Source organism: Bos grunniens, chromosome 11 (genome assembly GCF_055505025.1).
Source record: "Bos grunniens cultivar Pamir isolate PY7600 chromosome 11, Bosgru_T2T1.0, whole genome shotgun sequence".
Lineage (NCBI taxonomy): Eukaryota > Metazoa > Chordata > Mammalia > Artiodactyla > Bovidae > Bos > Bos grunniens.
Window position 1 is genome coordinate 44,211,295 of NC_141175.1, and position 14,740 is coordinate 44,226,034.

The 14,740-nt window shown below is 36.5% G+C and overlaps 1 protein-coding gene across 1 annotated transcript in view; it reads right to left on the reverse strand.

Moving 5' to 3' along the window:
* Window positions 1-14,290, reverse strand: part of ACTR2 (actin related protein 2) — a 37,791-nt gene extending 23,501 nt beyond the window's left edge. Inside the window, exons 1-3 of the mRNA XM_086326320.1 lie at window positions 14,151-14,290; window positions 7,062-7,172; window positions 1,391-1,606 (exon numbers count right to left, since the gene is read on the reverse strand). Coding sequence (XP_086182446.1) covers window positions 1,391-1,606; window positions 7,062-7,172; window positions 14,151-14,198 — 375 coding nt within the window. The 5' untranslated portion in view covers window positions 14,199-14,290. The remainder of the gene's footprint in view (window positions 1-1,390; window positions 1,607-7,061; window positions 7,173-14,150) is intronic.
* Between the last annotated feature and the right edge of the window lie 450 nt (window positions 14,291-14,740).

Sequence of the window (14,740 nt, forward strand, 5' to 3'; positions counted from 1 at the left end):
TTCTGCAGCTAAAACCACAATCTCAAAATTTGAAAAAACAAAAATTTTAAATCTCTTCTAAAATTTCCATCAACATCTCAACATAGTCAATGAGTAAAACAAAACATTTACTTACATTAAGCAGTATCTGGAAAGCTAATAAAATCCAAAGTAATTAAAATTTCCTATCTCATATATAACAAAATGAAAGATAACTGTTGCAAAGTTACCCATCTAAAGTACTAAGAATGTAGACTTTTTGCTCTTTAACTGCCTACCTCCTTACTGTTTCCACCTCTCTTCCCGAGCCCTCCCATCTCCCTGGCCCCCAGCATTCCTCCACTGTCTGCTATCACTTCTTTGGTTAACTATATTATCTATATCCTCGTGACTCCCAAGTTTATACCTCCAGTCTCAGACTTTTCTCCTGAACTTGACCTTATATATATAACCATTTTTGCTTGGATGTCTAACGAAAACCTAACATGTCCAAAACTGAACTCCTGATCAATTTCCCTCCCAAATCCTGTTCTACTCCGTCTTTGCTCAAGTGAAACTATCACATGTATTTAAGAAATCAGGATTTTTTTTGTTGGCCCTACCTTCGAAACAGAGCCACAATCTGGCCACTTATCATTACCTTCTCTGCTATTACCCCTAATCCTAACCATCATTATCTGGGTGTCTAGATAACTGAAAAAGTCTCCAAACTTGTCTTTCTTCTACCCTTGCCTCCTTATGTTCTACATTCAACACAGCAGCCACAGAAACCTCCATCTGTAATAGCTCTTCCTTGTAACAGCCCCACATTTCACTCAGAGTTTAAATCGAATTTCCTATAAGAACCTACAAGGCCCTAGATGATTTGGCCCCATTATTTCTCCCACCTCATCTCCTGTTGCTCTCCCACACTGGCTTCCTTGCTGACTAATATGCCACACTTGCTCCCATTTCAAGACCTTTACACTGGTTACTCCTTTGCCTGGAATGCTTTTCCCCCAGTTAGTTACTGGCTAACTCCCTCCGTTTAAATATCACCTTACAGATACGTACTACCACAACCTATGAAAAACGCAGCCTTCCTTCATGCCCCATCTCCCTTACTCTTTCCCACCCCTCTTTCAGCATCTAGTATCTTCTAATAAACCATTCAATTAATTCATTTTTTTGGGTCTATTTTCCCCTGCTAGATGGTAAATTCCATAGCAGCAGGATTTTGGCTTTGTTTACTGGTATATTCTACTTATAATGACTAACATATACTTAGGTGCTCAATAAACAGGATCTGGGAGAAAGTAACAATTATTCTTATTTCCTTTATTCTCAACAACAAGGGAAGATAAAACAAAAAAATTTGCTTTAATATCACATCACAGAAACATATATATGCACAACCCATCTAAAAACTTACCTCTACAATCTTCTCTCTGTTTTTGGTTGGGTTCATAGGAGGTTCTGTGAGTAGAATTTTACAATTCCTGGTATCTATGTTAAGTTTTTCTGGTCCAAATGTGTAGTCCCACAGGTGTTTCATGTCATCCCAATTTCGTACTATGCCATTTTCCATAGGGTAATTAACTTCTAACATCGAGCGTAATTCACTTGCCTCATCACCAACCATAAGATCCTAGAAAATTATAATATCAAAGCTTTAGACCAAATTTTTGCATAAAATACCATCAGAAAATTATCCTTATATTTTGGAAAACTGGGGAATAATTAATTTTAATATTTCTGGCACTTTCAGATAAATTTCTTCATTCCACAAGTTAAAAAGTCGATCTCTCCTTTAATGAACAATGTCTTGCAAATCTTAATCATAAATAATACGTTTTTATGTACAATGTGGTTTAAATCAATAAATTGACCTTACCTTTAATAAATATGTTTCCAAAAGAAGAGTATTAGCACAAATAAACCCCACATTTTCATATTTTGGAGGGGTTTGTATGAGGTTTCATCTCTTTCTTTTGCTCAAATGTTCAAAAAATAAGGCCTGTGATATGTGAGATAGCACATCAGGGGGAAAAAAAACTTGTAGAAAAATGCTCAACGCATGCAGCACATTTCTTTGTACTAAATATCAAAATGATAAGTGTAGTACCATACAGCATAATGAGAAGCAAAAAATAAAATGATTTTTATTATACTGTAATAATGGATATATGCACCACAAACTTGTAAATTTCACAAACGTCTACCTAGATATGCCTCAATTAAAACTGAAATTAAGCTTCAATATATGCCTCACCAAGATGAAAGATAATTTGTAGAGATACAAAAAATTATGATACAGAGAAGAAATTCTTCTTTAAAATTATCTCATAAGCAACATTTCCAATCTTAAAGTATACTATGCTATCACCCAGGAAGCAGAATACTCACAAGTCTTGTCTCCAACGAGCACATACTTAAGATGACCCACATTTCAAAAGTCAAATTTTATGTGTATAAGGCTAATGATGTCTCAGAATTAAAACTTACTTTAAAAATTGGCTAGTCAAAATACTAAATGATCCTGACTTAAACATATATTGATGAATTTAAAAAAATGCTAGTATCAAAAATAGCTACTATTTGCTGTAAGATCTTAAGATGTTTTAAAACAGAAGTTTAAATAAATATATGACTTTAAAATTTTTTTAAATAATGATTTTAAAAAAGAGATAAGAAAGAAACCAGGGTGAGAACTCTATTTAAAGACAACAACAACCAAAAAACAAAAACCACTGGAAAATCCACTGAAAGCGACAAAAAGGAAAAACAAAGTTAAAGCAGATGCTAGAAATATTCACTAAAATGTTTCTATTGCAACTAAATTTCATGTAAAATTAATGTACCATGCCTTAATACTCAAACTTCTTAAATACTATTTAGAATTATCTGATACAAAAATGAAAAACTAAAAATCTTATATTAGAGAACTCTAGTAAATGACATGCATTTGTTGAATTACTTAGGGAAAAGAATACTGTTAATTTCAAATACATTGAAAGACAAGCTACACTGATGGACAGATGGATAAATCGATAAATATGTTATATATCAGTATAGTAAACATTAATGTCAGAATCGAGGTGATGGATCTATGGGTTTCATGGTAAAATTCCTTTAACTTTGCTGTGTATTCCAAATACTTCAAAATAAAATGTCAGGGGGAGGAATCTGTATCTCCAAATACCTATATGACTTCCAGCCATCAATATAATTTAATATATAATGTTAGTTACTTTTTTCTGGAATGTATCTTTCTGTGTGTTATACAAGATAGTAATAGATTAGATAATTAAGATGGTTTATATCACTGATACATATTCACAACTATATTTCAACAAATTTAGTATAAATCTGGTCTAATCACATCTGACTATTTAGTTCTTATTCCATGCAAGAATAGGGGCCTACATATGTCTGATCTAATACCAACTCAAGTGTCATGTGTCTACTTCTAGGGCACACATACTATGAAGAATTAACTGAAACATCTGGCATCAAGTATCTTACCATCCCTCTGAACAAAGAGGACATTTAAAAGGAAAGAAAACAAGTGTTAACTTGTCAAATTAGTGCAAACATTCTTGAGTAACTCAAGCTACCTAATTCAAAAATTTATTTAAAATTTTATTCCAAAAAATCCTAAAACATAGTTTTCCCTAGAACATTTCAACTTCCCAAACTCCAAAATGCTAAGAGTTTTATGGAACTTGCCTTCATCTTTAAGATCAAGATTACAAGCGGTCAGATCAGGCCTTGTTTTGTTGTTGTTTTTACCACCCACCTCATCACTGGACCTCAAGCCTAAACCATCACCTATTATCTGAAAAAATGAAAAATTACAGTAACTGTCTGAAATGCCATTTTAAAGGCATTTATATTTTATGAAAAGCAAGCAGTGTAGATGAGATACGCCAAGAATCATTCTGAACAATATCACCACAACTTGGAAATCAGATCAAATATACTCTAAAACCACAATTAAATTCCTAAGAAAGAAATTTCATAAAAAGCATTAAAGAGTTCTCTGCAAGTACCCTCTTTTCTTACTCTCCTTAGGATTTTAAGACAAATGTATGATCTTTTATTTAGAGATATAGTAATTTCCAGTTTTCCATGTTTTTCTTTATTCAAAAGAAGACTTGCCACTAGTTTAACTAGTTACTGTCACTAGCTAAAATACTTATCACTAGAAAGGCCTGATATTTATCTCTGTCAAAGTTACTTACAAATAATATTAAAAACAAATGAGAATATCTACTATAGAAAAACATAAGACTATCACAGAAAAATATAATAAAAGACTCAACTGCCGGGATGTGTCTAGTTCTAGTTCAAATGAAAAAGGCACAATGGTTTTTATTTAGAGGTAAAATCCACTGTCAATGGAAAAGTCTTACAAGACTTTGACCTTTTTCTTATTTATAATCAGGTAATGTAAAATCTGCTCATAAATAAGGATAATACAGGAAGCCAATCAATCTCTTTTTCTCTCCTTTACTATTTATAGTTCATTGGCACATTACAATCTTACCTAGTTTATTAAATACACATATGATACTGTACCAGATGCAAATATATACATATATAGGCTATGACAAGCAATGTTCAATTTAACAGTGGTCAGTAAAGTGAATTGATCCAAGTGCAACAACTTCACCCCACTTTTCTGGATCACACATATCCTAAAGAAAGCCACTTGGTTTCTAACATAATGCACACTACATTCCATTTTAATTGTAACATTCATCTACAAAAAACACAAGGAAAACAATTCAAAACTATGTTAGTAATTAGTTCTGGTTTGGTCCATTGTATGCAATCAGGAGAGTATAGGACTTAATTAGTTGCTACCAAATTGAAGCAATGAAAAAGGTTAAAAATCAAAGTACTTAGAAATTAAAATACGGAATCACCCCCCTCCCCAATACTAAAGGGACACAAAACAACAACTACTGTCCCACCAAGCAAAAGTGGAAAACAAACAGAGAGCATGTGTGTAACCTCACTTACCATCTTTTTGTTATTCTACTTCAACAGGTCAAGAAAGGTGAAGAGAGAGAAGGTAGAAGTGAGAGTCAGAAAAGGCCTAAATAAAATCCTCACTGAAATTTTTAAACATACAAGCAATAGAGACAAATTAGGTCGAGGCAGATGCAGTACTACTACAGTTTACGGAGTTAATAATTAGGGCCAAATTAACACGGACAGTTATTACCTCCTGAATGAAAGTTAACTCGTTAAACAATTTAAATTTCCAGTTTTCAGTCTACCACATTTTAGGTAACAAGACACAAAAAGTATAAATCAATCCACTAGGCATAGGTATTCCAAAAAAGTCAAATTTCTTTCATTTGTTACTGAATTTAAGTACCTTTAATTAAGGAAAATAAACAGCAGAAAAGGTCTAGCTGAATAGGTAAAGGGTGTGTAGAGTGATTTTCCAAGCTCTAGTAGTCAAGTTAAATTTGACACAGTTCTCTTTTCTTTCACTGTTTTCTACTGGAAGAACAAATTAACTTGAAAGACTTAAAAAGATTAAGCAGATTGAACAGAAATAAACCAACTTAACAGACTGACAAACCATACAAGCAAATGCTACTGGGGAATTCCTTAGCAAAAATGTCTTATTTGAGTATCACTTAGATTCATTTCTATCACTTCCCCTTAAAAAGCAAGAAAAGTGGGAGTAAAAAATACAGGTAATTATTTGTGACTATGCTGGACAATAAAAATAGCTATATGTGATGTAGCTTAATACCTCAAAAATGTTATTATCCATAAAGTATATTCAAAAACCATTCTTCTTTAAAAGGCTGATACTGAATAAACGTGACTTTCAACATTATTAAAAAACTTTATCCTTATCACTATTACTAGCTAAATTTTTAGCTGAGTTCATTTAAGATGGAATTCAATCAGAACAAAAGGAGTTAACAAAAAGAGAATATGGGATTCTATAAAATTCCCAAAAGACCCTAAAAAAAAACCCAAACCAAAAAACTCTCATATTGAGTATCCCTTCTGATTGTAATAAAACAGAGGCCAGAATCATTCACTTTTTTAAGTCTTTAAAAACATTATCACAGAACCCAAGTTTCAGTTTGTATTTTTATTCATCGTGTAACTCAATCCTCTAGTCCCAACAGCAGAGAGCTCTTAAGCAGCAAATGTCTACTATCTATTACCAGCTTTCTAGACACCTCAAACAAACATCCCACGGGTACCTTAACTTAGAACCTAACACACTCTCTGAAGTCTTGTCAAGGACTGTCCAGATAGGACCAACGATGCTAGTCTGTTCACAAATGATTCATAAAACAGCTTCTAAATTCTACTACATTTCGTATAACCTAACCTGATCCCTAGGCTATCTGAAGATTTTAAGTCAAGTGGTAACCACTGATTTTGATTGTTCTTTTTTTTTCCCCCTTCTAAAATATTGTTAACTCCCTTTTGATTTCCACCTCCTTTAATAGAAGATAAAAATCTATTAAGGTCCAATCTCATGTTAAGAACAGTACGTAGGCGATGACAACATTCCCGCCCTTCTCCTTGTCCTAAGATAAAAGATGCAAGGTCAAATAAAGACTTGCACAGCTTCCTCCTGCACACTATGGAAATCAGTTATTATACTGGGGAAAAAAGGAACCAATAAGATGCACACTCTGTTTTTCCTGACTAGCTATATAAAAATGTAGGGGCATCAGGCCATGAGAACATGGAAGAAGTTTCAGCTCCCAAAGAGACACTAACCCTGAATGACAAATATATGAAATTGAAAGACATAAAAATACCAGGCTGATTTCTTTTAAAATTATACTATAGGGCTTTAAGTCCCTAATACAGCATTCACATCAACATAAAAATCTTATTTTTATTGTATTCAGAGAGTAATGGCTACACTTAAAGTCAGACGAAATTACTTTCAGTTTCTGTACCTTTCTTCACGTGTTGATAAAAATTTAAAATATAAGCAATTCGGCCCTCCTCCTTTGCTTTTCAAGGCATCAACATCTTAAAACTACTTAATTCAAAGAACACTTCAGTAGGTTTTGCTCCTCATTTATCAATAAATAAAATATTACCTTGATTTCAATGTTTCCCACTTTGGTGGTCGATCTGATAATAGGTCTTCCAACCAAAGCTGGGAAGATATGTTCTGGAAAGTTAGAGCCTGCATATCCACACTTCACAAACTGGAAAAGAACAGTAAAAAGTGGGTTAGTGTCAAAGTATTTACACTATTATCCATTTAACAACTGCATCTGAAAAGTACTGCTTTGCATTTATATAATATTCTAAACTTTTGGTGCTTTCAAATTACCCAAAGTAATCACCAGGTCTATCATATCCTCCATTTGTTTCCTTCATGGACCGACTACTGGAGTTCCCATTTCTTGACTGGTTAACTCTTAGGGAAAGCCTCAAGGGACCTAAGCTGAGCAGTGCATGCTGGAACCTGCTGCCTTGATGCACAGCAAGGAAGGGACAAATTCATTCAAAGAATGCTAAGGAGTTTTAAAAGAAATGTCAGAAAATGGACAGAACCAAAGCAGGCTTTCATTCATGTCTGGCAATTCACTTAAGTAACATCATTTCCCAAAATGGGAAAATCAAATGGCATCTGGACCAGCATCAAGTTAAAATAAACATTTATTAGGCATTTTTGGCTATTTACATTTTTATATTTAGAAAAACATTTAGTAATACCAGGTGACATAAGTTCATATTTAGATAGTGTACTTCTCCAATGAGGATGTAGCATTGATTCTAATAATACTTCCACTTTATGAATAAGAAACAGATGCACTAGGAGATTTAATGACTCCTAGGGTTTTTAATGCTTGTATCAGTAATACAATCTGCTTAGCCTTATTTTTAAGAGCAGCCATTACAAGGAAGGCAGTTAAAAACTTCAGGGTGGGAGGAAGAAGCTATATGAGAGACGAGCTGTCATCAACCTCTACCATTCCCTTAACAAGATTTTGTGCAATGTACAGTAGACTGTGCAAACACTTTTGTGTCTACTGATGAATCCCAAGCACCTAGAACAGAGTCTGACACAAACTAGGTGCGTATTATTTAACTGATCAATAAAAATGAAGTTTTGCTGCTGACTCAAGAGTACAATATTATGATTATTTTAATATAGAGAATATGTTCAATATTGAGACAATCTACTGTTCCATGGATTTGGCACCACATTCTCTTAGAAGAATTCAGGAGAAAAACAATATCTGAATGTGACATATGACAGAAATAACACGAAAGTGGATAGAAAGCTGTTACATACAAGGAACTGTTTTGTTTGATGGTGGTAAAAGTTAGCAACAACCTGAAACTCACTGACTTCTGACTAACCCTCTAAAATACAAATTTTTTCTATTTCAAAGATAACCTTGTTGGAAATGATGTTGATGAACCACATTCAATTATAAATAGCCTAGTACATTCTGCCATGCATAACTGCAAGTTTTTTAAAAATAGTACTTTAAAAAAATATGTTAAAATCATGTCTTCAGCAGACTGAAGCTCTAGTCTGAAAAAAATCTGTCTAAAATTAAAAAAATTGCACATTTCCAATACCACCTGAGTTCATATCCCCTCATTCATGTTCACATTTTAGAATTCACATAAAATTGGAAGAAAACCATTCACATTTTAGAATTCACATAAAATTGGAAGAAAACCCAAACCCACAAAACCTAGTCCTGCTCAGTTTGCCACTGAACCTAGGTTTTCTAAAACCTAAAACTATGATACGATTCTTTCTGGATTACCTTCCAAGGCTGAAGTTAGTGTGATATGATGGCATATGCAATAGATATCCTGCTTGCTCATACCTACTTCTACTTGAATAGTGGTTGATAGTAAAGAACAATATACTTCCCACCCTAAAAAAAAGTGTTTAACATAATTCAGAAGTGTTAGTTCATTTTTCCACAATATCTTCCCAAATAATTTATCAATCTGACCCAGAAAGAGCTGGAGCGACAACTGCCGCAGACAAAGAATACTACTTAGTATTTTCTAGTCTATTCAAATTAAAAGGAAAAAACCTCTTACACTCATCTCTTCTAAATCAAACTCTCTAGTCCTTAAGCCAAAAGCCAGCTCACTTGATGTGAACTGAAATCAGATGTAAGACCAGAGAATCTCTTCTCATTATGCCACTATATTCATATTTCTACATAAATAAAATCTGTCATGACCACCAGACAAGTATCAGCTTTAGTCATAATTTATACATATATTCCAAACATAAACAGCAAATACAATGTACACATTAAATTTTTATGTAGTGACATAATGAGCAGATAAACACACTAGGTGAGACAAAAGTGTCCATGAGTATAAACATTCTTAAGAAAATTGTAAAATGAATGAAAAAAAAGAATCTACACATTTGTAAAGGCAATTTCAGCATATTAAATGCAAACCAATGATTTACCTGAGAAATCTTAACACTAGGTGAAGGTGGGAGGAGGAGCCTGGGATGGAGCCCAAGTCAAGTGTCTGTCCCATCCCCCCACCCCCCACGCCCCCAGGCAGTCAGGAGGCTGGGGAGGTAAAATTCTTGTTCGAGCATATTTCACAGGACAACATATTTGCCAAGTGCCTAAGGTAAGAAGACAAAAATTAAGAATTCCTAAAACTATAAAAGTAACTCCAAACTACTATCCTGTGCTTCATTAAAAGATGAAGGAACTTCTCTGGAGGTCCAGTGGCTAAGACTCCGCATTCCCAATGCAGGGAGACCAGGGGTCAGGAAACTAGATTCCACATGCCACAACTAAAGCTCCCATGTGCCATAGCTAACCTGGTGCCACCGAATAAATGCATTAATTAAAATAAATATTTTTAAAAATAAATATTTTTAAAAATTATTTTAAAAATGGAAAGTTGGCTTTTAGTTCAAATTAAAGACAGCAATCACTAATTAATGAGATTATTTACTCTGATTAAGCAGTAGCTTATTGGAAGTAGATGCTGCCACAGTAATCCAGTGCTAGAATTCCTACAGGGAACTAGTGTTTGGTCAAAATGGCAATAGCTGCACTATATCACATTATTTCAGATGTCAATGCATTAGCAGTTAAAATAACAAGAACATAATTACAATGATCTATTTCTCAGTCATATATAACCAACAGACAACCTGGCATTTCCTTTCTTGCAAAAAAGCCAGTATTTTTTTTTTAAGATCTAAACCATAAGGTAATAATATACAAAGAAAATATTCTTTTCTAAACTACTTGTTTGGCATAACTTTAATTCTTGAAATACCTCCCCTCACTTCAATCATTTTAAGACCTCGTGACTTAGTTCTCTCACTGTGTGCAATAAGGCTGTGTTTAAGAAACAGACTTTACCATATATAGTTTCCTCTTCACAGCACTGTGGTTTAAACAGGCTCCCTTACTTCCCACTGAGTCATCAAATGGTAAGAACATGAACAATATAATTTTCTTTTAAGAAAAAAAAAAAGCCCTTGTACATTTGCTCTAAAGGTATCTCTCTCCCCTTAAAAAACAAACTGAGATTTATAAAGCTTCATTTGGGCTTATTTAATTTGTATTTTTCCTTTATTATTTTAAACAAATGGCACTGATATAATAATTTAATTGCATAGTGATTACTCTGATCTTAGATCACCAAAATATTTATTGTTTATTCCAAAGCATCTACTTTTGATTTGGTTCTACTTCAAACACTCCTAAATCCAACATATAAATTTGTTTAAGCCTGATAAAGCAAGCTGTAATCAACTACAAATGTGAACTGTGTAAGTACAATTAAAAAAAAAAAGTGTAACTATCTTAACACTACCAGCTACTCTGTATCACTGGACCCTAAAAATTATAACAGTCACACAGCAGGCGCTCCAGAAGTCTTCACTGTAGGTAAACCAACTCAATGTTGATGAAATCACCCAAGTTTGGCCAAAAAATACACAACATCAGGGGCCTGGGCCCAACCCCTGAAAGGCACCTAAGCCGAAGCAGATCTCCACATCTTCACCTATCTGGCCACCTTCCCCAGCTTTATTTTAGGTGGCGGTTTACACAGGCTCCATTTTAGGTTTGGATGGTTATGAGGATGAAGTGCATAAGGTATTGGAATCCGATGAGCTTTCCTCCTCTAGGAGGCCCTACAGAGGCACTGGTCAGCTTGGGAGCCGGAGAGGTCGAAGAGCAGGACCACCACCTGGCATGTGATCGTAAGAACTCATCTACCCTTAGGGCTTTCCTTTTAGGGCCTGCCAGAGAAGGCAATGGCACCCCACTCCAGTACTCTTGCCTGGAAAATCCCATGGACGGAGGAGCCTGGTAGGCTGCAGTCCATGGGGTCGCTAGGAGTCAGACGTGACTGAGCGAATTCCCTTTCACTTTTCACTTTCATACATTGGAGAAGGAAATGGCAACCCACTCCAGTGTTCTTGCCTGGAGAATCCCAGGGATGGGGGAGCCTGGTGGGCTGCCATCTATGGGGTCGCACAGAGTCGGACACGACTGACGTGACTTAGCAGCAGCAGCAGCAGAGAGGCTTAAAAAAAAAAAAAATCAACTTCTCAAATGGCCTATAATTTTAAAACCTAAAATGTGTTAAGAGGCAAGTTGCTTTAGAGTAACAACTATTCTCATAAATTTTTAGAAACTAAATTTTAGTATCTTCTTAATCACAGAAGAATCATTAGACCTTCAAGTACCTAAATAAAATCAAGAGGACTATGAAGTATAAGAAATACAGACTCTAAGTGGCTCCTAATTCTCTAAATTTTCAGAAATATCAAAGCATTCTTGACTACGTACTACATCAGAGCTTTCTTCATGAAGTTTCTTCATGAAGTCAATCATGTCCTATAGAAAATCTGGATATTTAAAGTAACTAGAAATACAATGCCAAATATTACACAAGGTTTTGTTTGAATTAACTACACTTTTCTACTTATGTCACAATAACTTATCTTTTGTCTTAAGGAACAAGATTCTTAAATTATAGGTTAGACATAAGGCTAATCAGATATACAATGAGTTTTCTAACAAGCTAATGAAACAGTAACATAAAACTAATTACGGGACTTGCTTCCACTATAGGGGGCGTGGGTTCCGTCCCTGGCCAGGGAACTAAGATCCCCACATGCCACAAAGCCAAAAAAAAAAAGTTTAAGAACAAGAAAAAAAAATTTTTTTTAATTAAATATTACGAAAAAACATATACTACAAAAACTGGTTTCACTGTCCTTCAAAGAGGAGGAATCCATTAAAATATAACAGACTTCAATTTCTAAAAAAAAAACTGGCATAGTCACAAAAAAATACATTAGTATCAATTTTTTAAAGATTTACATTTATTTAGATGTCAATTTGAGACTACAGGGGGGAATTAGGCCAATTTTTTTTAAAAAAGCACCTTTAAAGTGAGTTTTAACTGTAAAAGGAACACATTTATAATTTCATTTAAAGACAGTTTAACATTAAATGGTTTGTTAAAAAATAAAGAACATTTTCCCAATAACTGAGTCATGAAGTCCTTCCCACCTGACCTTACTCTTATCCCTAGTCTCACAGATAACCACGATGAACATAAATTTCTCACAAATCCCTTCAAAACTTTCACATACACATACACATTTGTGGACACATAAATAACTTTAATAAAGAACACACACATAAATGAAAATAAAATTTTTAAATGTTTTTGTGGTGATGAAGCTGCCTCTTTTTAAGTACTATGCTGTTTTGTATGAAAGTGAAAGTGAAGTCGCTCAGTTGTGTCCAATTCTTTGGGACCCCATGGACTGTAGCCTACCAGGCTCCTCTGTCCATGGGATTTTCCAGGCAATAGTACTGGAGTGGATTGGCATTTCCTTCTCCAGGGGATCTTCCCAACCCAGGGATTGAACCCGGGTCTCCCGCATTGTAGACAGACACTTTAACATCTGAGCCACCAAAAAAAATGATAACACTCTTCTTACTCTCATCCATTTTCAACTTAGTTCAGATAAAGCTAGTATAATCATTGCTTGTAAAAATTCAATCAAAGGCAGTATTATGGCGGTGAATATCAACTCTTTTTTCCCCTCAACGATCCAGTTTCCAAAGTGACTTGAAGTTCATGCAAAATCTATTTTAATTCATATATTACATTTATGGAAGGAAGGGGATAAAGTGACAAAATATTGCAGCTTCAAAATGGTTAGAAATTGCTGTAATGCAGGGGGAAGTGATCACCACACAACTCACCCAAAATAACTAAGAGTTCTGTATTCTAATTTGATGACTTCGCTGCCTAAAATACATTTTTTTTTAATTGGGGGGAGGGGTGACTGAAAGAAACAACTTTCAAATAATGTCTAAATCAGTGTTTTACTCTGATTTTTACAATTATTTGCATTTTAGGATCTTAAATACTAACATTAACCAATAAGCCTGCCAATAAGGGAAAAAAAGAGGAGGGGTAACCCAAACTGATTAACTTCCCTAAGGTTAGTAGAATTAATACTTGGGCCTTAAAGGATCAAGATCAACCACGGAAACATACTGGTCTCTGGGGGGCTGCACCTGGGCCAAATATCCAGCATGGAGAACAAAAAGTAAATGATGCACAACCGATCTGGCCTTCCATCCTCTCAGAAAACAAGAAAACAAAACAACAAAAGCCTCAAACACTGCGAAAGGACTGAGGTTCATTGCCTGACAGCACTTCCCTTTTTTCTTTAAACCCGTTTCCTGCCTCCTGTTCCGTATCTTCAACTCTACAGGAAGAGCAAGGCCTCTTGGTCTTTTTCCTTTTTACACACCGGCGACCCTGGAGAATGAAGCCCTTTCGCAACGCACAAGCCCAGCCTTTTACCCCTCCAGCCCTCGAGCCAAATTCCTGCGGCTAGAGCGCTGGGCCGGCCCCGGCCCGGTAGCAGGTGGGAACCCCATCCATCGCCGGCCTCGCCCGCCGTCCTGACCCCGAGCTGCGGGACTGCCCAGCTCGGGGCTACTAAGGAGTCCAGCCCGCTCGAGCCCCACACCCACGCGGGTGGAAAGCGCTGGCCAGCGCCCCTCGGCTCGGGCGGCAGAGGGCCCAGGGGTGCAGCTCCGGGCGCTTTAGGCCCGCGCGCTCCCCGCACATCCGCGCCGCGGCCTACGGCCGCTGCAGCCTCCCCGCCGAGCGCTTACCCCGGTGCCGTTGTCGCACACCACCACCTTCCTGCCCTGGCTGTCCATCGTCCTCCCGGAAGAGAGCCGGAGCCGCAGCCGCTGCCGAACAACCTAGAGGACCCACCGTCCGTCTCGTTCCTCTTCCTCCTCCTCCCTCTTCCTGGCCCCGCCTTCGGCCTAACTTTTCTCCCCCAACCGGAAGTAACCGCCGGCTTTCACCCGCCACCTAACAAACTGCCTGAGCGGAAGAGGCGGGGACGGGAGGAAGGAGGCCGAGACTGGCAGTGGTGCACTCCAATAATGAAAAAAGGAGCCCGAGGCCCCACCTACGGCGCCAGCCCGGCTCCCGCGCCTGCTCCGCCTTTAGGGTCGCCGCCCTTCCGGGTTCTGCCTGTGGGCGTCTTGTTCCCGACACTTCGGTGGGCAATAACGGTAGCCGAGCTGCCAGGCGGTTTGCCCTGCTTTCTAAGACTTCGCAGGAGTTCGGGGTTTCCGAAGGAGTTCGGGGTTTCCGAACTTCTCTCAAATATGATGGCATTTTTAAATACATTAATGTCATTCATACAATAAATGATTGTTGAGTGTAACAAGTATTTATTGTTACTTGT